Source organism: Cryptomeria japonica, chromosome 5 (genome assembly GCF_030272615.1).
Source record: "Cryptomeria japonica chromosome 5, Sugi_1.0, whole genome shotgun sequence".
In the NCBI taxonomy this organism is placed as follows: Eukaryota; Viridiplantae; Streptophyta; class Pinopsida; order Cupressales; family Cupressaceae; genus Cryptomeria; species Cryptomeria japonica.
The window spans coordinates 205,781,904-205,806,016 of NC_081409.1; the positions used below are offsets into that span (position 1 = coordinate 205,781,904).

At 36.4% G+C, this 24,113-nt stretch overlaps 1 protein-coding gene across 1 annotated transcript; it reads right to left on the reverse strand.

Moving 5' to 3' along the window:
• Nucleotides 1–4,842: 4,842 nt before the first annotated feature.
• Nucleotides 4,843–6,464, reverse strand: LOC131043935 (uncharacterized). The gene has a single exon (XM_057977174.2). It carries the CDS (start codon nt 6,387–6,389, stop codon nt 5,322–5,324), a length of 1,068 nt encoding a protein of 355 aa, XP_057833157.1. The 5' UTR covers nt 6,390–6,464; the 3' UTR covers nt 4,843–5,321.
• Between the last annotated feature and the right edge of the window lie 17,649 nt (nt 6,465–24,113).

Sequence of the window (24,113 nt, forward strand, 5' to 3'; positions counted from 1 at the left end):
TCATAAACAATTGAAAAAACTTCTTATTAGGTACCACCTTTAGTAGATCTTTCTTAAGATCATCAACCATTGAATTGTTAATACCCAAAAACTCATCATCTAATTTATTTTCTTTTTGTTTTTTTCTTTTTATGCCTCTTTTCTTACTTTCTTGAAAACATGTTTTTCTTCTTGATATTAATTTGTTCTTGGTGAAAGAAAAGATCAATAGTTTTAATATTGTGTACTTAGTGTATTAACCTTTCTTTCTAACTTAGGGTTATAGTGGAATGATATTCTTTTGATGCACCACAACTAAATTGTGCATGTAATTCATTAGTTGTTATCAAATTTATTTCTTTTGTATTTTTATTTAGGTTTTTCTTTATCTTTGGTACATGTGTAATATTTTTTTCATAAGGATTTTCAAAAGGAAAGTATATAACAAGACCTTTGTGAACATTAACCTTAGATGTGCACAACTTGAGGTTATTTGGTTTTGGAAAATCTTTACCTAATATTTTTTTAATCCTTTGAAATTCATCAAGGTGTATCTTGTATAAATTATATTCAACACCATTTCTCTCATAAGGTATACATCTTTTTGTGTTTCCACAAATGTATCCAATGTAAAGGGATAACATCAAATGATGAACTACAACAAGCCCTTTCAATAGCAATCATATTTCCTTCATGAAATTTTTTAACATATCGATGTAAACAAAAGGAATAAATATTTATTTCTTGTTCTATGGCATCTTAATTAGACAAATATTCAACCAAATTATGGTATAAGATACATAAAATAGACAAATCCTTAGATCCAACTTTTAAGTGTACAATAATGGATCCCAATATGTTAATTAACATTTCATTAATCATTTTCATTGAAAATCCAAAATGTGCATGCTCTTTATTTCTAATTTAAGTGTTAAATCTTCTTCCACACAAATATTTTATTGGCATGTGTAATCAATAATATGGTGTTGAACATATAATTTCATCTATATGTAATGGACTATAATAATTATTGTATGGTATCTCTTTATTAGAAAATGTAAGCAATGGTGGTATAGGAGGAGAAAAAGACATATCCTTAGATTCAACATTTCCCACAAAAACCTTCTCCTTATGTTCCACATTATCATTGTTAGCTTTCATAGAATGTATTTCAACATTATGTGAATGAATTAGAAATGGTTCTACATAAATCAATTTGAGCACGTGCAACTAATGTATGTTTTCTATATTCAAAACCAATCAAGAGTTGTTGATTAGTCATAAAGAGACAAGCTCTCCCAAATCAATCCACATAAATTGAACAAGATCAAGGACAATAGGTAAGCTCCTAAATATGAGATTATTTACTCCTTTAATTGCACCAAATTGAAATGCGTTGTTATTGATTATTTCAATCCTCAAGATTGCTTGATTAGAGAATTAACACTTGATTGTATTTAATGGTTGCCATACGATTAAAATGGATGCATTGGATGTCTTTAAATATTAACACATTTCATCAAACCATGACAAACATGCGTTTCATTGACTTGAGGTAGATGTGAAGCGGGTTTATTGGAAAATTTAAAAAAAATTAATTTTAATTTAAAAAAGTAGAAGTTTGTGACTATGACATATCTCCAATGACTAGAAACTTATCTTGAAATAAGATAACAATGAAAAATAAGTGGCAACTAACTACATGGATGTAGGTGCACATATAGGTGTGATAAGTAGGTGAATGAGGTGGATGTGTAAATGTGTGTAGATAGATTAAATGAGATTACACACAGATAAATATATATAAAATACCAACTTCATATAAAATTGTGTCATTTATTATTATATAAATCAAATTATTATCTCAAAATAAATATAAAATTAAATAAAAAAATATAAATACACAAATTCCACGATTACAATCCTTCACCCTATATTACATATAGCAACTACCTAAGAAAATCTTTGACAAATTAGTTAGAAAAAGACTATCCAACTCCCTATAATGGACCAAGACATCATTATCCTTTATACATTATAAATACATTATAATAGATGTTTGATTAGTTATTGTCATTCACCCCATATTTTTGTCACCACTAATACTGATAGAAAAACATATAGGGGAAGAGCACCAGTAGCCGTCATAGCTAACTTCGCCCACCCACAGACTCTAAACGGTACATCGGATTTTGAATTTCTTTTTAGTTGTCTTCATATGCTACTTAACTGCTTAAAGTTATTGATCTAGCTTCTAGGTAGTAACGATCCGATCTCTACGGGTCATTATGTGTTAAAAGGTCAAAAAGTTATCATTTCAAAGTGTCACCCGATACTTGACCTCTATTGTGCCAATAACCACACACGAAAAGGCCAATATCCATTAATAAAATACCTAAAAACTAATATGTTTTTCACCTTTTTATAAAATTAAATTAACCTAAATATTTTATGTTATGCATATTATTAAAAATATATTTAATATTATAAAGTTTGAAATGGGTGGTCGAAAAAATTGTTGACCACCCATAACTGCCTTCCCACGTATGCATTATGGGCCCACATGGCACAAACTACCACTATCTACGTTGCCCTAAAAACTTAGGGAAATGAAGTTTTTTGGGGGGGATTTTCTATGTTTTACATCTATTCGTCATTGTTTCTCCTCTGCAACCATTTCTTGGCCTCCTCTACAACCATTTCGTCGACTCTTCTGTGCTTCCAGGCAACAGTCGTGCTCTTCCTCCTTGCATATTGGATGACCAATGATGATTTTTCTCCTTCGTAGTTGCATTATGCTTTGTCTATTGATGATTTCTTTGTATGCAATTTAGGGTTTCATTTCAATGCTCAATTATAGTTTAATAATAACAAAATCCTCACAGAATGGCAAAAAAATTGATTATCTCTTCATTTTCTTTGAAATCCCTTCATTATTTATCATTTCATTTAATGGGTGTGCTATTAAATGGTGTCTCTCTGTTTATAATGCCAAAATCATTACAGAGAATGCCAAAAACATTGTTTATTGTTCATAATTATTCGATACCCCTTCATTATTTATCATTTCATTTAATGGGTGCACTATTAAATGGTGTTTGTTCGTTTATAATGCCAAAATAATTACAGAGTACAAAAAAAATGATTATTGTTCATATTTTTTTGAAACCCCTTCATTATTTATCATTTCATTTAATGAGTGCATTGTTAAATAGTGTCTCTTGGTTTATAGTGCCGAAATCATTTCAGAGAATGCAAAAAAAATTGATTATTGTCCATAATTATTCGAAACCCCTTCATTATCTATCATTTCATTTTATGGGTGCGCTGTAAATGGTGTCTCTCTGTTTATAATGCCAAAATCATTATAGAGAATGCAAAAAAAATTATTATTGTTCATATTTATTCGATACCCCTTGAATATTTATCATTTCATTTTATGGTTGCGCTATTAGATGGTGTCTGTCTATTTATAATGCCAAAATCATTAAAGAGAATGCAAAAAAAAATGATTATTGATCATATTTATTCGATACTTGTTGATGATTTATCATATCATTTTATGGGTGCATTATTAGGGACGCATCTATTCTGGCTCCAGAAAGAGAGTACGGATTGACTAACATGCGTGTTAGTCGCACGTTTTACACCATCGATTTTGCAGTTAACAGTTGCGATTGACTAACCTGTCACTAACATGCTATACGACAGGTCTGTTTTGGAGCTAGAATAGCCGCGACCTGTTGGTAGATGGTGTCTGTCTATTTATAATGTCAAAATAATTATAGAGAATGCAAAAAAAAATGATTATTGTTCATAATTATTTGAAACCCCTTCATTATTTATCATTTCATTTTATGGGTGCACTATAAATGGTGTCTCTCTATTTATAATGCCAAAATCATTACAGAGAATGCAAAAAAAATTGATTAATGTTCATAATTATTTGAAACCCCTTCAATAGTTATCATTTCATTTAATGGGTGCACTATTGAATGGTGTCTGTCTATTTATAATGCCAAAATAATTACAAAGAATGCAAAAAAAAATGATTATTGTTCATAATTATTCAAAACCCCTTCATCATTTATGATTTCACTTTATGGGTACAATGTTACTACCTTCCCGCATACACGTTATGAGCTCACTTGGCACAAATTACTGCCAACTACATAATCATTATATTTTGTGCAAGTTGATTTGTATTAAAATTGGAAATGTATCAGTAGTTTTTTTTTTTTTTTACTTCTTTATGATCAACGACACATTCGGTTGTTAACATGTATTGGTGTTCAATTAAATATGTATTGGTATTTTTTAAATTATGTACTGACAAAAATATTTGTATTTTTTGGGGGGTCAATATGGCAATAAGTGTGCGGGTATTGGAACTATGTCAAATATTGGTGCTCTTCCCCTAGCAACTACCTTAGAAAATCTTCGAAAACTTAGTTAGAAAAAGGGTATCCAACTCCGCATAATAGACCAAGACATCATTACCCTTTGTACATTGTAATAGACATGTGATTAATTATTATGATCTACAATGACTTCAACCCCTAACCAACTAGCCAACTAAATTGATTGTGATTAAATATTTAGACAACGTTTATGAAAATGAGTGCCATGGTTGACTTAGTAGGTTAGATCATTGTAAATCTCAATTCATGATATAGAGGGTAAAAGTCAAATGGTTGACCTTGACATCTTTGTTTTAGGATGGTAGCAATCACACAAAACGCCATCACAAGATAATTTCAATAAATTTAACTAGAATGTTCATCTTACCGTAAATGAAAAGTACTTCAGTACTTCAGTTTTGGTGAAGTTGGTAATTAACAGAAAAAAGACAACAGACTGCACTTAACATCAACAGAATCTCAATCAATTTAAACTTTGCCCTTCAATTCGACAATTTCGTCAGATGCCAGGCCTTAACATTTTGAAAATTAGACGGCAAATTTCTTAAAAATAACAATTGTGTACAAGACGATCTGTACACAGAGCCGGACGGCTAAAATTTATTCCAAGATTATAGAAAAATCAATCCCGACAGTCACATACCGCGGATTGGGAATGTTTGATTACTCTGTTTTCCCTCATTTGGAGATATGGCAGAGCGAATTCATTCATTCCTTACATTTTCTCTTTTCATCTCTGGTACTTTTGAGATTTTTGTACAGATAGGAGCTGTCTTCAAACCGATTTAAACACAGAAATTCGGGCACCCAAACTATAGCAACCAGTGATTAGATCACACTCACATATACTGATACAGAAAACTTATTATGTACATTTGATCGATCAGAACAGGTCACTATTAAATGACCCGCATCAAGAAATCAGGGAATGTAATGTGCTTTGTAGTTAGTATTTGGGTTATACTTGGATTCAATTTCTCTGTACAAATTCCATACTCGTTTGTAGAAACAGAGGAGAAGCATCAAAAGCAGAGGAGCCATGACCGACTTGTATGGCAGGCCATGTTGCAGAGGAGGGGAATTGTGACCCATCTTAAAAACATCCCAAGCAGTGAATCCCCAAGCCAATAACTCAAGTCCCCAACGGGCCAAACTGATGAAACGTTCAGCATTTCCATCATTCCACCATAGCCCATAGGCGAGGCGCGAAAGCAGTCCAGAGAAAACCACAAAACTCCCATATGACCATGCCCTGTAGAAGAAAGTCCCTCCTGCCACAAGGGGCTCTTTCCTGCATATACAAGACCTGCAAATCCCAGATGACATGGACATTGAAGCTTCCACCCCTGTATAATAAGGCAGAGTGACTGCATCCACATAGAGACTCCCATGTAACATACCCACAGCCATGGAGACCTCAAAAACCACAGCATTCAGATTCTTGGAAACTCCATTGATTTCATAGCCAGTGAATCCCAGAGCAGAGATATGAAGCAGTTTAAGCCATGCAGGGGCCATGTAGGCCATAGGGAAAACTGAATTGATTCTATGCCCTTTTGCCATTACAAGCAGAGACAGGGGAAGTAGCAGAGGACCAGATGGAACCCAATATCTGGCCTTCCCCCTACTGAAATCTTGCCCAAATAATCTCCCTCTCACTTCCCATATCATCACCCCACTCAAACACAGGCATAAAGCTGCTGCCAAAAGCACTGCAAACCAGTCCACAACAGCCAAGTAATTGCCTGGATATGTAGTATTGCAGTAATAGTGATAGGGGCAGTTTATTGTATCTAGAGTTTCTTCTACCTGCCATACCTTACATTTCAGAAAAGTCTTGGACAAGTACCGCCATTGTTTAGCATCCTCAAGAACTCCTAAATTTCCATTCTCTCCCCACAATGATTGAGTTCGCCCTGATACAGCTCCTGCACAAAATACCAGTACCCACAGAGCTTTAGCCATTGAATTAGACATTGAATTCGCCATTCTTCTTACTGGGTTTGTTGAGCACCTTGTAATGGCGACTGGGAAGGTGATTACAGTGTCATGTCCCCATGAATTGTACAGCACAACAGCAACATCAGATCGAGGTTGGGAGGGACATGTCATGTATTGAACAAGTAACAGGGTAGTTTGAATGTAAGGCCTGCTGTAATGTATAAGGAAAGGAATTGTTAAACTATACCTGTCTTCACCAAATACAATCTCTATCATGACAGAGACAAATATGTTTATTCTAATCATTTGGGAATCCGTTGACTGCATCAATAATGAGATACATTTGGATTCCAGAGCTCGATCGACGCGGATAAAAGGTAAAGTACTGAATAAAAGACAGGGTATAAAAGAACAAATATGATCGAATATAAAATAAATATGCCTGTAAAAGATCAAATGTTATTGAATATAAAATAAATATGCCTGTAAATTGTGTTGTAGAGTTTCAGCAGCAGCTGATTTGGGAGATTGCAGGAATTAGTCACAATGCGGATATAATATATAATAAATAGATTAAAGAAGAAATATATAACAGTTTGTTTTTAAAAAATATAGATTGAATGGAAATAGTCTTGAATTTTAATATAAATTGAAGAAAGAAATATATAACAGTTTGTTTTTTAAAATTATGAATTGAATGGAATTAGTCTTGAATTTTAATATATATTAAAGAAACAAATATATAGCAGTTTATTTTTTCTAATTGAATGGAATTACTTTTAGATATTAATATAGATTAAAGATAGTTTATTGAATTAATTTTAAGAAATTCAATTTTTTTAGATATAAAAATAATAATATAGAAAATTTGAAATTATGTATGGGTTCATAGATAATTAGTATATGAATCTTCTTGGAAACTTCTAAGTTTGGTGGTATAGGTTTCTATGGTAGTGTATATATATATATATATATATATATATATATATATATATATATATATATATATATATATATATATATATATATATATATATATATTATTTCTATGTCAATTAAAATAATATGTAATGTATATCAAAATTACTATATATTTTTTGTTAAAATATTTTCTGATGTTTCATTTATATTCTAAACATTTTTAGTTTAAGTAACTATTCAATTGTTAACATAAACCTATCGGAGGGTTATTTAATGCTCTGCAACTTTCCTGCTCTGCTGTCTTTTGAATTCCCTCAATGGTTGTCATTTCTGCTAGGGAGGGCCCGTCCTCGGGCTTGTCCTCCCTGGATCTTGACCCCCCCCTCCTCTCTTGTAGGTGTGTCTGGATCTGGCTCTTGTGCTGCGTTCCCAGAGTGTTGGGTGGGCTCCCTCAATTGGTGTTGTTGATGCTTGTAATGCGGTGTTGCACGAGGCCCCCTCCTTTGAGAAGATTCCTCTCACGACCTCCAACTTAGATTCTCCTCACAAGGTTCCCAAGTCTGATGATGTGGGGCCTTTTTCTGGGGATGCTCAAGCAAGTACCTGGAAAGGTGCCCTTGTTAGAAATTCTAAGTTAGGGTCATCGACGATGCTGCCTAAGGTAACTGCTGGAGAGGATGGCCCTGAGATTTGTCTCCCCGATAGTATTATGGATAATATCGCTTCCTCCCTACACCTCTGCTTGGTGGGGAGATTCTTAGCCTTTAGACCCACTATAGATATGGTCAGAAGATGGGATGGCTCCAAATGGAAACTAAAAGGTAGCGTCTCTGTCTCTGTTATGTCGAGAGGGATCTTTCTTTTTAGATTCACTGCAGAAGAAGACTTCATTTATATTATGTCTGGTTCGTGGTCTTACAGGAAACACTGCCTTAACTCTCTCTAAATGGAAGTCGAGGTTTGACCCTAGTGTAGACCTCCTTAGACTGGCGCCAGTTTGGATCAGACTCCCTAGCCTTCCTCTGGAGTTCTAGGATGACACCATTTTTAGATGGATCGGTAACTCGTTTGGTCAGTTCGTTGCTGCTAATAATGTGACAATGCAAAAGTCTAGACTTGTTTATGCTTGCCTTTGTGTGAAAGTGGTTGTTAACAACCCCCTCCCTAATTTCATAGCTCTAAAATCCAAATGGGGTAGATGGATGCAGGCTATTGTCTATGAGAACGCCTCCCTTTATAGTCAAAGGTGTGGAAAACATGGTCATGTTATTGATGACTGCCCAACCCTTCAACCTCCAGAGGAAAAGTTGAAGGAGAAGCTATTGTCCCCGGGTGTTGTCAATGTGGAGGAAGCTTAGATTGTTACCCCCCCAACCCCCCGGTTATTGATAATTTTGTGGGTCAAACCATGGAATTGAAGGAAAAAGAGGGTCCTCAAGATACTATTGAGGAGGGATACCCTTTCTTGGAAGGTATTCCCAATATGATGCAAACCCCTGACCCCAAGAAGGCACCTCCCTCCTCGGGAAAATGCTTGGGCCCGAACCTAGAAGATGGAGAGATCTCCCGAACGAAGGTAGAACAAGAAGGTCTGAATGCGAAAGTGTGTTTCAGTGAGAATAAAGGACACAACAAGACCACTCAGCCTGTGCTCATGCAGTTGAATCCCAACACTATGGGAAATAGTGGGGGAAGCATTTGAAGCTCTGGGGTTGGGCCCACGCCTTCCAAAGGGATCATTCTGGATCTGACCTCCTCCTCTTCTACTACTAGATCTACTAGGGAGATCACTTTTCTCTCTCATGAAAGTCATTTTGCCCCATCATCGCCTGTGGCTAAAGAGAAAGGGGAATGGCAGGAACTGAAAATAAAAACTAGAGGAAATAAGAAGGCGGATGTGGGAAACGAATCTAAGCCAGCCAGACCTCTGAGAGGACCCTCAGAACTAAGGTAATGGCCAGGGAAATTGCCAATGGAAGGCAATTAACTCTGGAGACATCTCAAAAAGGCAAGAAATGAAGTTCCTTTCATGGAACTTAAGGGGTTTAAATAACCCCCAGAAGCAGTATGCTCTTAAGCAAAGCATAGTTACCAACAAGGTTGATATCATTCTAATCTAGGAGGTGAAAATGACTTATCAAAATTTTGCTAAGCTCGTGGACAGTATATGGCTGGGTGCTTCTTTCCATTATGGCGAGGCGGAGGGTGCTTCAAGAGGAATTGCTACTCTATGGAATAAGAGCAAATTGGATGGGAACGCGGTTGACATTTCCCACAACTTTCTTACTACCAGGTTCACTATGAACAACTTCTCTTGGTATTTTTTCAACATTTATGCTCCTAATACTAGACATGGCTGGGCTCGGGTCTGGGAAGAAATCACTACCTTCATGACTAATAATAGGGAGACTATGTTCATGTTAGTTGGTGACTTTAACACCCCCCTTTTTCCCTTTGAGAAGCTCGGAGGCCTAACTGATTACAATGATAGTATGCTTGACTTTGTTGACTTCATTAGAAATAACGAGTTACTTGATCTTGACCTCCAAGGGAATCCTTTCACCTGGTCTAACAACATAAAAGGCTCCAATCTAATTCAAGTCAGGTTGGATAGGTTTCTAATCTCGGCCAAGTGGAACCTTGGCAACAATTCCTCACTCTTGTCTCTCCCGCGCACTATCTCTGACCATTCCCCGATCCTCCTTTCATGGGTTGACAAGCCAACCCAAGGCCCCATACCCTTTAGATATGAGATTATGTGGCACTCTCACCCGGATTTTAAACAGTGTATCCAAAGTTGGTGGAACTCCCTTGTTCAAGGTTTTGCAATGTTTAGAATAGACAAAAAGCTGGAGATAATCAAAAGGGAGGTTAGAGCCTAGAGAAAATCTTCCTTTGGGGATATCTTCAAGAGAAAGAAGGAGGTTGAAACCAATTTGGACTGCCTCCAGAGAACCATTGTGGAGGGGTCCACCTCTATGGATATCCACAAAGAGGAGGAAGGGTGGAGAAAAAAATGGAAAGAAATCACAAACCTTGAAGAAATCTACTGGAAGCAAAAATCCAGAGTCCAGTGGTTAACTAAGGGGGACATGAACACCTCCTTCTTTCACAGATCCGCTTCTAAGCACAAGAGGCGAAACACTATTTGATCCATTTTTAATAACAGGAATGAGGTATTGGTGGAGAATAGTGAGATTGGCCAATGGGCTTCCCTACACTTTGTTAATGCCTACACGAATGACAGGGCCAATGAGCCTACTGAGGTTAGTGATAAGCTTCGCAGTCTTATCCCTCAAGTCCTGAATGATGCTGATAATGAGCTGTTGATGAGCCACGTGTCTGAAGAAGAAGTTAAAGAGGCGGTTTTTGCAATGAAGGCCTTTAAGGCCCTTGGACTTGACGACTTCCCCTCGACTTTTTTTTAGATGTTCTGGGAAACTGTAAAGTATGACCTAACCAAAGCTACTAGGGACTTCATTCGCACTGGGAACCTCCTGAAGAAGTTGATTAACACTTTCATTGTTTCGGTGCCCAAAGTTCCTGACCCAAAGTTTATGACTAATTACTGCCCAATCAGCCTGTGTAACTCGGTCTATAAGATCTTCTCTAAAATTGTTGTCAACAGAATTAAACCCCTTCTTGAAAGATGCATTAGCCCCTCCCAGAGGGGTTTTGTTTTGGGTAGGCAGATTCTTGATGCAGTCATTACTACCCATGAGGTCATCCACTCCATGGAGAAAAGTCGCAACCCAGGTATGGCTCTTAAACTTGACATCTCTAAGGTTTACAATAAAGTTAACTAGAAGTTCATGTATGTTGTTCTTTCCAAGATAGGTTTCCAGGGAAGATTCATCAATATTATCAAGGTGGCAGTGGAAAGTGTTCACTACTCGATGATTGTCAACGACACCCCTTGGGGTTTCTTTAAGATTGGGAAGGGTCTAAGATGGGGGGACCCTCTCTCACCTTATTTGTTTATTATGGTGGCTGAAGTTTTGAGTAGGAACTTCTCCCATTTAATCAGGACCAGAAAAATCTCGGGGGTGAAAGCTACTTCTACCCTCCCCCCAGTGGTTATGCAGCAATTTGTTGATGACACCTTCTTGTTTGGCCAGTCATCCATTATAGAAGCTAAATAATGGAAACACCTACTGGAGGATTAAGCCCTTGCCTCAGGACAACTCATCAACTATAATAAGAGCAAAATATATTTTTTTCAACAATGGTAGAAATATCCAAGGTAAACTTATGCATATCTTTGGATGTTGTGCAGCTAATCTCCCCGATTCCTACTTGGGTCTTCCCCTCACAATTAAGGAGGTCACCTCCCATTTCTAGGAGTCAATCTTAGAAAGAATGCAGAAAAAAATTGATGGCTGGATTGGAAAAACCCTAAGTAGTGCGGGTAAACTCTGGTTTCTATCAACCTCTCTCCAAGGTGTCCCGGTCTATTTTCTATCTCTATTCAAGATATCCATTGCTATGGCTGAGAAACTTGAGAAAATTCAAAGAAGTTTTTTATGGACGGGGATGGAGGAAAATTCCAGAATTAGCTTAGTCAGTTGGGAGGTGGTATGCAAACCTAAGTACATGGGAGGCCTTGGGATCAGAAAAATTTCAGACCTGAACAAGGCTCTGTTGACTAAAATCAATTGGAATCTTATGAAAGACAAAGCTGACTGGTGCAAGATCATGAGGGCTAAGCATTTCAATCACTCCCCCTTCTCTTCCCTTCTTTCTTCTAATGAGCTTCCACCTGGGTCTAAGATATGGAACAACATTGTCAAAAATAGGAAGCTACTTAAATAGGGTCTAAAATGGCAGGTGGGCAATGGTGAGAAGATCAGATTCTAGGAAGACAATTGGATTGGCGATAGACCCTTGGCCTCTTCCTGCTTCAGTTTCCTCATGGGAACTCTCAAGGACTCACTGGGTCCTCTTGTGATAAACTACATTTCTCCCTCTCGCTATTGGTTGAGGCTTGCTGATGGTCTAGGAAATAATACTCATTGGGATCATTTGGTTGGTGAGTTACAATCTCTTCTTGAGAAGGTCAAGATCCCCCATTTCACTCATACTGATAAGTTTGTTTGGGTGATGAATCCTTCTGGATCTTTCAGTGTTAAGTCAGCCTACAATCTCCTGTTCGCCCCTATGAATGATTGCTATAGCTGGAGAGAATTTTGGAACTCTTAGCTTATCCCTAAAATTAACTTTTTTTGGTGGACAACTCTGCATGGGAAGATCCTTACTATTGATAACCTTAAAAGGCGAGGTTTCTTGTTTGCCAACCAGTGTGTCATGTGTAATTATGTTGAGGGAAACATAAACCATCTCTTTATCCACTGCCCCTTCGCTTGTATGGTCTGGCACAAAGTTTTACAAAAAAATGATATTGTGTGGAACTTCTTAGAAGACTTGCACCAGTTTATTTGCAACTAGAAGTGCCCCTCCACCCACCAGCCGATTAGACAGTTTTGGAAACTCATCCCTCCCCATATCTGTTGGCATATCTAGAAGGAAAGGAACAATCAGATCTTCCGTGAAATGAATAACTCTATTGAAACGGTGGTTAGCACAATTGAAAAGCTCCTCAGGGAGAACACTCTGGTCTGCAAATGGAAAACTCTGCAATTAGCCCCTTTGGTGATGGATTGCAATTGGATTAGAACATGGAATCTGCTAGACAACTTCTTACAATATGACAACTCAAAAAAATGGAGAGGCTTAACACTAGATGGTCGACTCCACCCCCCTCATGCCTCAAAATTAACTTAGATGGTGCCACTCGCAGTGGTGTTGTAGCGGGAGGTGGAATTATTAGAGATAGCTTGGGCAATCTGATTCTGGCCTATGCGGGGAATTTCGACTCTGTCTCGAGTAACATGGTTGAAGCACTTGCTCTCTTATGGGGGCTTAAATTGGCCCTCAACATCAATGCTAAATGATTAATCATTGAAGGGGACTCTAAGCTGATTATTGAGGTAGCTAAAGGAGTTTCAGGAATTAGCTAGATGATCAATAACATTATCAAGGACATTTGGTCCATGATTATCTATCTTGAGGAATTTTAAATTCAACACATTTACAGAGAGGGTAACTCGATGGCGGACTGTCTGGCAACAATGAGCCTTGAGTTAACTAGTATGAGGTGCTGGAGACACTTTGATTCTCTTTCTGACAGACAGAAGTCCCTATTTGGGAGAGACCAGAATTTCTCTACTTTCCAATGATGTGCTATGTCCTTTTTTACGGGGGGTCATTTTTGCTCATCTGTGATGCCAAGATGGAGGAGGGAAATTCAAATTCAAATTGGGTGGGCTATGCCAAGGTGGCTTCCGGTGGTCCCCATCTTCTCCAGTGCACCAGTCCGGTGATGATGTGGCCGACCATTGATAATTGTATTACTGAAGGATTGAAGCACCAACTTTTAATCATTAACTTGACTAACCATATCAAGTACATCATTTATTACTATAACTGGAACTTAATATTTCTCCATAATGAAGATCTTTGCAAGTTGGTGGATGAATTAAGAGGTGTCCCTTCACATGCTTACTAGAGCTGGCGGAAGCATGCCTTGGGAAACACCACAAAAGATAATGATTGCAGCTCTCACCTCAATTTAGCTAATTCTCGGTTGATTTTTCTTAACTTTTGCTTTGGTTTTTCCTTCTGTATTACCATTTTTTGGTCTACACTTCATCTCAACATCACTATGGAGGAAGCTATTATGGGGGGATATTTAGTCTAGGTTGATACAAACACTATTGAGGACTTCTTTCGCAATGACCCTTGCGTTTGGATGTATGCCAAGGAAGGGGGCATCATCCCATTCATGGAATCCATGACTGGGTTTGACGAAAACCTCTCCATGCAGTTTGTGAGCAGCTAGAATGATAAGAGAGTTGTTATGGGGGATATATCGTTTGAAATCAGTGAGGACATCATTGCCCAGGCCACGGGTCTTTCAACTGAGGGAAGGAAGTGGAAGAAAACTAGCAAGGTCGCAAATGAGACCCGTATGAACCGCTTCTATAAAAGGATGAGGAACCTGTCAAAATGCGAGGGGGTTTCAACACAGAATGCCTTCCATACCCGTGGGAACAGGTGTGAAAAATTATTATGAAATACTTTACCCTTGAGGGAAGGTATGGTATTTTCTATTATTACCATTTCTCGTTGCTCAATCACTTTTGCAACCATGATACTATTTCTTTCCCATTCTTTTTACTGCACACTTTAGAGTCTACTGTTAAAGATGTCTACCATTGCATGAATCAAGATAGAAATTACACCATCCTCCACCAGGGTTTGATGTTTTGGCTCTACAACTTCCACAGAGCCCTGTGTCCCCCTAAACCCATCTTTGTTCAACATGCTCCCTCCATCCATGGCCCCCCTGCTGGTTCTAAAAAAGGTCTCAAAAAGACCTCAAAAAAGCCTATTACACCTTGTCAATCCCTTGATCATGCCCCTCTCATTTCCCCCAAAATCGGGGAGAAAAACAAAGGCAACCCTTCCGATGCTAAACCCACCTCCAAGAAACTCAGGAAATAACCTAAAATCCTGTTAGTCGAGTCTGACGTGAAGGATGGTGTGACCCTGCGAAGATCCCACAGGTTTGCGAGCAAACCCCGGATGAAACAAATTATTGTTAGAAAGAGCTATGTTAAAGAGGAGGAGGAAGATTCTGAGAAGGCTAAAAGTGAAAAGGTTGAGGATGAGATGGAGGCTACAGAAGGCTCAGATTCCTCTAAGATGGGTACTAAGGCCCCTGGCTTTGAGATAAACAAGGATGATAATAAGACCGCCTCCCCTTATTCTAACACTTCCCCCCCGCATATCTCTGAGGAGGATGGTCGAAAGTCTAAGGGCGAGTAGACTGCTGCTGAAGGTGGGGAGAAGGAGGAGGTGGTGCAGTGTACGGGTTGTAATGCTCTCTCTAAGGACCTGAATGGTGTGAAGAAGAAGTTGGATTATCTAGAGTCCCATGTCGACAAAATTGGGAAATTCGCCATAAAGGTCATGCACTCCTCGACTACTTCAATGTGCTTGTTGCACCAGGAGAAATTGGATCAGGGCGAGCTAGAAGGCGACACCACAAAGGAACTGTTTGAGTTCCTTGCTGAAGATTGGACTGGGCTTATGCTCTCACAGCACTTGGGAGCTGGAAAACATGTTTAATGGTGGTTTCTTTTCCTTTTTGTTATAGTTTTATTTTCTGGATCGACTGGAACCCTGTTAAGTTTAAGACTCTTGCTACTTTCCTCAGTTATTATACTATGAAAAATATGTTGTTTATCTATTGTTTAAGGTGCTATTTGGATGAGATTGGTTTCAATCTTGGGTTTATAGGCAGTTTTTTCTTTTGACGTTTAAGGTAGGGATTGGTTGATTGTTGTTTGGCAGCTGTGTGTGTGCTGGTTTAGCTCTCTTTTGAGGCTTGCTGTTATTTCCAAGTCAGCCATTCATAAAGATTTGTTAAAATTCAATATTAATAAGAAAAAGACTAAAACAATAAAGTGTTATAGTATTTGATAGTTGAATATAATTATCTTGTCATCCATGAAAATATAGGACCACACAGAATGTGTGGTATATGAACCCAGTTAGTGATAAATGATACAAACTCATCACCATGCAATCATAATCTACATGAATTATTAATTTTAGATGCACTTGTTTTGGTTTTCTAAAAGACATGAATTGTACATGCATGTTAATCCATGAAAGGATAATAAGTTGTTCATTATTATCTTCTACTATTTTTTAGAGGTTGTGACCTCTATAAATATTTTTGTTTATATATTGTTTAAGCAAGTCAAGCAAGAAAATTTATGAGTGTGTGCAACAAATTTTCACAATTTTATTTTATTTTGTGCTTACTATGAGATTGTGTCAAGATCTTCTAGATTGAATGTTAGTACCAATTTGAGTCATGTGAGTCAAATGCCTACATGCTCCTTCTTGTAAGCTAGATTTAAAAAACAATACACTAAGTAAACAAAGATTACACAAAATTGGATCCAACAAGAATCTATTAAGCCATGAAAAAATATGTACATATAAGAGAGGCAAGAAATTGCCACCCAAAATAGTTAAGGAGATTGGTTAGTCGACTCCCACTAACTAAAAGAAATGGAGAGTTAACTTCTGCAACACTAGCAAGAGGTGGCAAGCTAACTTGTGCTAACTAGGACACCCAAATAAGCTAAATGCCATGTGGAATAATCCTTGTGCATGATATGAATGAGATAATATATACACTAACACTTATGTTGGCTATAAGTTATTTGTTATGTTAGAGAACACATGTTGTTGACTATTGAATTATTATTTGTTTACAATTGGTTTTCATTTGGATCAAAGAAATAATAGTAAGATAGTTTCAAAATCTTTATTTGGTTTCAAAGTAGGTTATTGTTAGTGGTTAAGATTTCTCTAACAATTGATCACATTGTCTAACATTAACTCTTTGTTTGTTCTTGAATTTAATGGAAATAACTATAATTATTGGGCATCAAGATGGTGACTCTTTCAATAGGAAAAGATTTATGGAAAACCTAGAAATGGGTTATGAAGAGTCAATTGATTGGATCACTCTTGTAGCTAATGGTGGAACAACTAAGGATGCTAAGAAGAATAATTTGTTATCTTTATTTCATATTCAAACAATTCCTAATAGGAGCCTATTTCTAAAAATTCTAGGTAAAGATAATCAAGGATGTCTGGAAGAATCTACAAGAAGCTTATCAAGTTGTGATTAAGTCAAAATTGTCAAGTTGTAAATATTGAAGAGATAATAATTTTAAGATGGTAGAACCTAGAAGTGTGAGTAGCTATTGTGTGAGAGCAGAAGATGTGGTCAATAAGATGGTTACTCTTCAATACATTTTGAACAAAGAGGTTGTGGTGGAAAAATTATTGGTTGCAATAATCATTAAAGAAAGAAAAGATTTGACTACTCTTTAATTTGATCATCTAGTTCATGTAGCCTATGTTCATGTAGTTGATCAAAAGAGAAAAAAGTTGGATCAAAAGAAAATCATGTATTTTTGTTGGTTAGGAAACAAAATAAGACTTTAGGTTGTATAATCCTATAATTAACAACATTTTTGTGTCAAGGGATGTGATTTTTTAATGAAGGGAGATTTTATTGTTAAAGTTGTGAAATACAACCTCACAGAACCTAGTGAACACCTGTATGCAAATAACATGTCACAACAATGGAAGATTCACACAAAACACAAAGATTTCTTTGAAAAACCAGAGCAAGAATATGCAATAAAGATAATCAGATTTGTTAAGGATTACAAAGGGATCAATCCTTATAAAAGGAGATCAAACCTAAAAACATAAACCCTAAAAGCAATTAATAATTAATAATGAATTAATTATTAATATTCCTAAGTTTAGCTTCCTAAATTTAGCTTAAGTGAAATAGAGAAAAGGTAACTTAATTATTAAATCAACATGATTTAATTAATTAAGTAAACTAATACCTTTTACTCTAACACCCCCCCCCCTTAAGATGAAATTAGGGAGAAGCTAAAAAAACTAAGGACTAGATGCTAGAAAGCTAAAATGGGTCTCGACAACAAGGCCTGATGAGGTACCTGAGTACAATGAAATTTATGTATAGTGGAGAAAAGAGGAAACCCTATGGGAACAAAACTCCTCTCCATGAAGGGATGAAAACTCAAGTGAAGGACTAAGAAGCCTCCAAACAAGAATGTTCCAACAGATAGGAACAAAAGACGAGCATGAAGAATCACTGAAGCATGAAGAATCACTAAATCATGAAGAAGCTACAAACTCTGTCATAGAATGACTGCCATGATGCTGAAATAAGAAACCTCCTCTAAAATAAAATATGATCAGGATCAAGAAGACATGAATCTACATGAGTTCCCTCAATGACACTACTCAAATCCGAATTAGATTGTAAACACAAGCAAAACATCTGAAACCCGAAGATATAGATGGTACAAGTACCAATAGTGTGAAGAACTGATCAAATAAAAAATGGAAGGTCACCTCCATAAATAGGAATGCAAGAGTGTCCATATGGTAAGTATTCCATCTCACCGAAATGCATGGGTAACCAGCCACTGCATCCACCTAGTACATAGGAACAAATACTGAATACATAGCTCACTCCAACGTGAAACCAAGGAAGCATTAGTACCAATAGTAGAAACCCCCCCATAATGCTGACAAGGGAGAGGCATGACAGGTACACTGAATCTGAAAGCCATAATGTAGTGCATGAAGAAGAACCAAGAACATCTAATTGTGCATACATGAAAGTAAAAGAAAATACAAAGGGTGTGCAAACCAAGGCACACACGCATGAGAAAGGTATATAGGAAAAAGAAAGGCAAACATCAAACCCCCATGACACTTTATAGTATAGTGTGAGTACAATAAGACACAAAAATGATGTGCAAGATCCCATAATACATGTGCAAATAAGAGCCACTTTATCTCAGTAAGAGATTACTTTAGTGGTGAGTATTCGCTAATGGCGAATTTTTCACATCGACAACCTAAGAAATGGAGAATATTTTGTATCGACTAGGGTGGCCATGTCGCTAGAACACTATCAATTTGCATCAAATTCATGGCCTGATCGCAATATGTTTTATGTAATTAAATGTTTCTATGCGAGGATTTCGCCCGTACAATATATGATGGACACACGGTAAATTTAATTTTTTTGCCTACACTCTCCAAGGTTGCCTTAATAGATGACCATAATTAGCCTATAGGCATATGAAGAATTGTTAGCCAGGAGGAACCAATTCACCCAAAATTTTGTCGATGCGTGTCTCCATTCACCCCAATTTTTGCCAACTATATTGTATTTGCCAATTATTTGGACGACCCATAATCGCCTCAAAAATTACATAAGTCGTGTTATAGTTAAGCGAGATTCGCCAAATATTTGTATACCATATAAAATTTCCGCAGAATTCGCCATATAAGTATTGGTATAAATACATTCAAATATTAGATCTATATCTACACAATCTGGTGGGTTCTATGCTCTAAATTCTGATCAATAGCGAAGTTTCAGACCAAGGAAAATTATTGTTGTTGACTGCATAGGCAATTGCTAGTGACCTAAAGGTGAGTGATCATATTTTTGAAGTGTTATAATATTATTTTGAATTTATCTATATATATTTGCACTGTTGAGTTCATTCTTATTCAGTGGGGACCCGTTAGTGCCAAGTGGTCAGCCGGGAGATTCAGACCTCAGACATCTAGATTGTAGGTCGTAGGGCCAATGGAACATATATTATACTTTATAGTCTATTTTACTTCTTCAACAAATTGATTTTTTTTTTTGCAGCATTTATTTCATTGGATATGTCAAATAGGAAGAAGGGTAGGAAACCTAAATGTGGGGAAGGCCATGAGAGGCCAACAAAACACAGAATGTTGTCTTCGTACTTTGGCTTTAGAAAAGATTGTGGTGAAAATAAGGAAGGTACATCATCACAAGTACAAGTACAAAATTAACAACGTACACCACATGTTGAAGATGATAGCGAACCTAATATCTCAGATCAGGATGATCTTGAAGAAGATTATCTGGTAGATACCCAAGTTAGCCGGAATGATATAATCGACTTGGGTGATAATGCCATAGATGATAATGCACGAAAGGGGAAAAGAAAAGCTAGATCAAAAAAGGATCAACCAAAATCAAAAAAGGATCGGGAGTGGGGATATGTCAGTGAGGAATTTTCAAATTAATTGGGCATTAAAGTATCCATTCATTGAACCAGTGGAGAATCCAATTGAAGGTGAGCCTCCAATAGAATGCAGGTGTAAGATTTGCACTTGGAAACATAACAAGGAAATTAGGTTGCAACTAAAATTTGACACCATAGAAAAGCATATGGGTAAAGTTTATGAAAAACAAATGATAGACGGAGTTGAAAAATCAATGATAAGATGAAAAATAAAGGAGGAATGTAAGCATGTGAGGAATGCCAAAGAGTATTATTTTCATGAGAAAATACAAACGAAGCCTGCTGAAGTTAAAGGTTCTATTGAAGCTAGTTTTGGAAAAGCAATGCAAATAGAACAACTGGGAAAAGTTGTTCAGTTAAGTGTTGTTTTTTATATTTTGAGAAGAGGGCATGCTATGACAGATTTCCCTTCAATTAGTGGTTTATTACACTTTTTGAAATTTCCAACTATCCTAATAGTCATTGGTCAGTAAACAATGTATGTGAATGGGCAAGTTATCTTGCTGAGGTTGAAAAAGAAGATGCAAAAGAAAAAATAAGAGAGTCAAACTTTATTGCATTTTATTTAGATGAAGTTACAACCAGTAGACAATACTTCATGGGTATGCATGCATATTTATATTGTATAGAGTCATGCCCACCAACCTCATTTGCTATCTGTTGCTAAAATAAAGAATAGTGCGACAACGAAAAATTTATTTCAACTAGTAAAGAGATGTTTAATTGAATATGGAGGTATGGATGACATGATGATTGCCAAAATATTGGTGTGTGTTGGATCAGATGGAGCTTCAGTAATGCAAAGTCACGAGAATGATCTTTATACAAATATTGAAACTTATTTTGCAATGTACATTACTGCAATTCACTGCATGGCTCACATAATGAATCTAGCTTTTGAAATTGTGAGCAAGTATGCTTTAGTAAAAAAAAATTAAATTTTAATCAGAGAGCTCTACTCACACTTCTGTCGAAGTCCCTAGCGATTTATGGAATTTCAACACTTTGCTGATGGAATAACTGATGGGAACAAACTTCTCAAGGATAATGATACCAGATGGATCTCTTTGGAGGGTCCAACACATCGAGTTTTTTTAGAATATCCATCCTTGATTGGACTATTTCACACAACTCGCGACGAATCAGAGCAACCAAAATATCCTGACCTTCTTCGGAGGTTAAGTAATCTAGAGATACTCTTAATTATAGTAGCTCTTCTGCCCATGCTAGAGGAAATGAGGAATATTATGAAGGCTGCCCAAAAAAGAGCTCTCTTTATTGCAGAATATGCTACGTTGTGTAAGTTGACATGCATGATCCTCAACAATCTCTATCAAAATCAACCAACACTATCCGATGAAAAATTTGTTAAGTGGCAGACACTCACAGATTTGAATAATCTTGATAACTTTTTACAAATCGGTGCAAACAGGGAGGTATGTGCCAATGTATGGGGAGTTGAGATACCAATGCACTTCTATGCCACGATTGACCCCAAGGAACCAAGAAAGCGCCCCCAGAAGCAACTAGAAAGAGTTACAAGGGAAGATTTCGACAAGATTGTTGAGTCTATAACTACTTCTGTGAAGAAAATTGCCTATGATCTTTCCTCACCGATTAGAAGTAGATTCCCTCCTGACAACCTACTTGAAGCCATGTCTATTATGTTTCCGCAATAGTGGAGCCTCAACAGTGCAACTGATTTTTGAAGTAAGCTACTGAGTTTGATAAAACAATTTTGCATATCCAAAGAATTGAATGGAGTAACTAGAAATGGAATATTAGATGAAACTTGTCTTAGAGATAAATCATCTCATTTTGCATACACTATGAGGGAACAATATGGTAGAATGGAGAACCCCCGCGAAGAGGGATCAGTAACGAGACTTGGAAAATAAATAGATGAGAATGTAGTGTTGCGTGATTCAATACCAGAATATTTGAAGCTTGCTGATTTATGTCTTACCATGATATTGGGTTCGGTGGAAGATGAGAGAGTTTTCAATGCTTTGGGGTTCCTAAAATCAAAGCTAAGAAACAAACTAGACAAAAAATTGGAAAATTGCTTGAGGCTCTATACATCTACGTATGATGTCCACACTTTTCCTTATGATAGGGCACTGAAAATGTGGAGGTCCAAATGTGAAAGAAGAGGTTTGGGAAACACTTCAAACCAAAGTGCCAGTGGGACTATTGGCTCATGTACTAGACCTATTGGTAGCATTGAGATGCAATTCAACGAAGGTATGTAGACTCAGAGTGAAGAAAACATAGACAAGAATCAAGAAAGTGCTGAATTTGATGAGGATGAATGGCAACTATAAGAGATTGGTATTTATTAATCTTATTAATGTATCTCATCATTAATATTACAAAAGCATATTATTATGGTTGATAACTTTATATTTTATGAGTCTGTCAACTTTATATTTTAGAATTTAATATTGATTTGTAATTGTATTTTTTAACTTTCTATTTCTAGATTTGAAATAGCATAATAAAAGACCATAATGTGTTTATCGATACAAAGATGTTTATTTAGACATGTTGAGAACTTAGATTTTCATTCATTCTTTCAAAATATAGTCATATGTTACAATTCATTCAATACACCACTCTGTGTGATTCTCCATGCAAAAGTCAATACAAAGTTTCAGAACCCTTTGCAAATGACCCTGAATTCCCTTTTATAGAAACAAGGGAGCAACGACAACTTCAAGTCGATTTGCAACATGTGAAGACTCAACATCAAAATCAATTACTAAGGCACTAAACACTAAATATATCGTCCCAATTGCCATTAGTATCACAAACTCAACACAAATTTACATGGCCATCACGGGCTGGATTAGCAATTTAGAAATTTAACAGCTACTACATGTCTCCTGTTCAAAAAAAAAAGTTAAAAATTAAAGATTAATTCAAGCCATGACAAATTAAATATAGATAAAAGAAGTGCCCAAAACCTAGTAATCAGAAATAGAGAAATGCAAAAATGTTAAAACTTGGGAGAATTTGAGAATACAAATTTACAGGCTGAAGGTTTGCACTGTGCATCATAGATTCATAGGTTGGATTAGCAATAGTGGGTGCTAGTTTTTTTCTGTTCATAAAACAGAGTTATTTCAAGTGATGCCAAATTCCAAATAGAAAAAACATAAAACCTTGAAATTAAGAGTAAAAGCATAAAATTGTGCAATACATACTATGATTCTTGATATTTCTATGCCAGTTTTTGTAGGGTGCTCCACTCTTCATTTGATGGAAGGTCAATATTCTTTAAACTATGGAAAGTCAATTGTAACTTCATTAACAATCCATATTTAGAAGAGTGACTTGACATCACTGTTTCACCCAATACCATATTCAGAGTTGTAAATGGTATGATGAATTCCAGTTTGCTTTGGGGAGTTGTGTTCTTAGGAAGCAAGTCTAAATTAGACTTCATTTTTTTCTCCATGCTTTTTTTGTAAGCTTCTTTTCCAATGAATTTATTTGATGGGTCAACGGACTTAGGCAAACCAAGTTCAATCAAAGTAGTTGTCTTTTCTTGCAGCTTCAATATTTTTTTGCCACATTTATCCATAGCTTTTGATGTTTCCCTTAGTTTTTGGCATTTTTGAAGGATAGATGATGTTTTAATTGTGGCATCAATGCGGTTGTTAATTCCCTTGGATGTCAAATAGCTGTCACTGGTATTGTAGAGTACTTGCAAAATCTATTTTTTCATATCCTCTTTTGAATAAACATGTATGCTTTTCTCAATGTGCCCTTTGATTTTCATATAAATTAATCTCACTTTCATTCAATTCAAACCATTCACACAACTTGTCACTCCTCTGTATTATTTTCCCCCAAATGTTTTCTTGTATATACTTCATTGTATTTTTCATATTATCTTTCAATCTATCCTCTGAAGTTTTAATTTTATCATTTGCATTGTGCAAGTCTTCTTTCATTTGTGCACATTTTTTTCTTTATTTCTCTACATCCTCTTCCAAATGTTTTTCTCTTTCCTTCTCATGATCCAATAGGTCCTGTATTTTTCTTATTTCGGCAGTAGAAGACTCATAACTTTTGT

What these genes read in the sequence shown, in the direction of transcription:
- LOC131043935 (XM_057977174.2), bottom strand. Translation starts at nt 6,389, where the DNA reads ATGGCGAATTCAATGTCTAATTCAATGGCTAAAGCTCTGTGGGTACTG.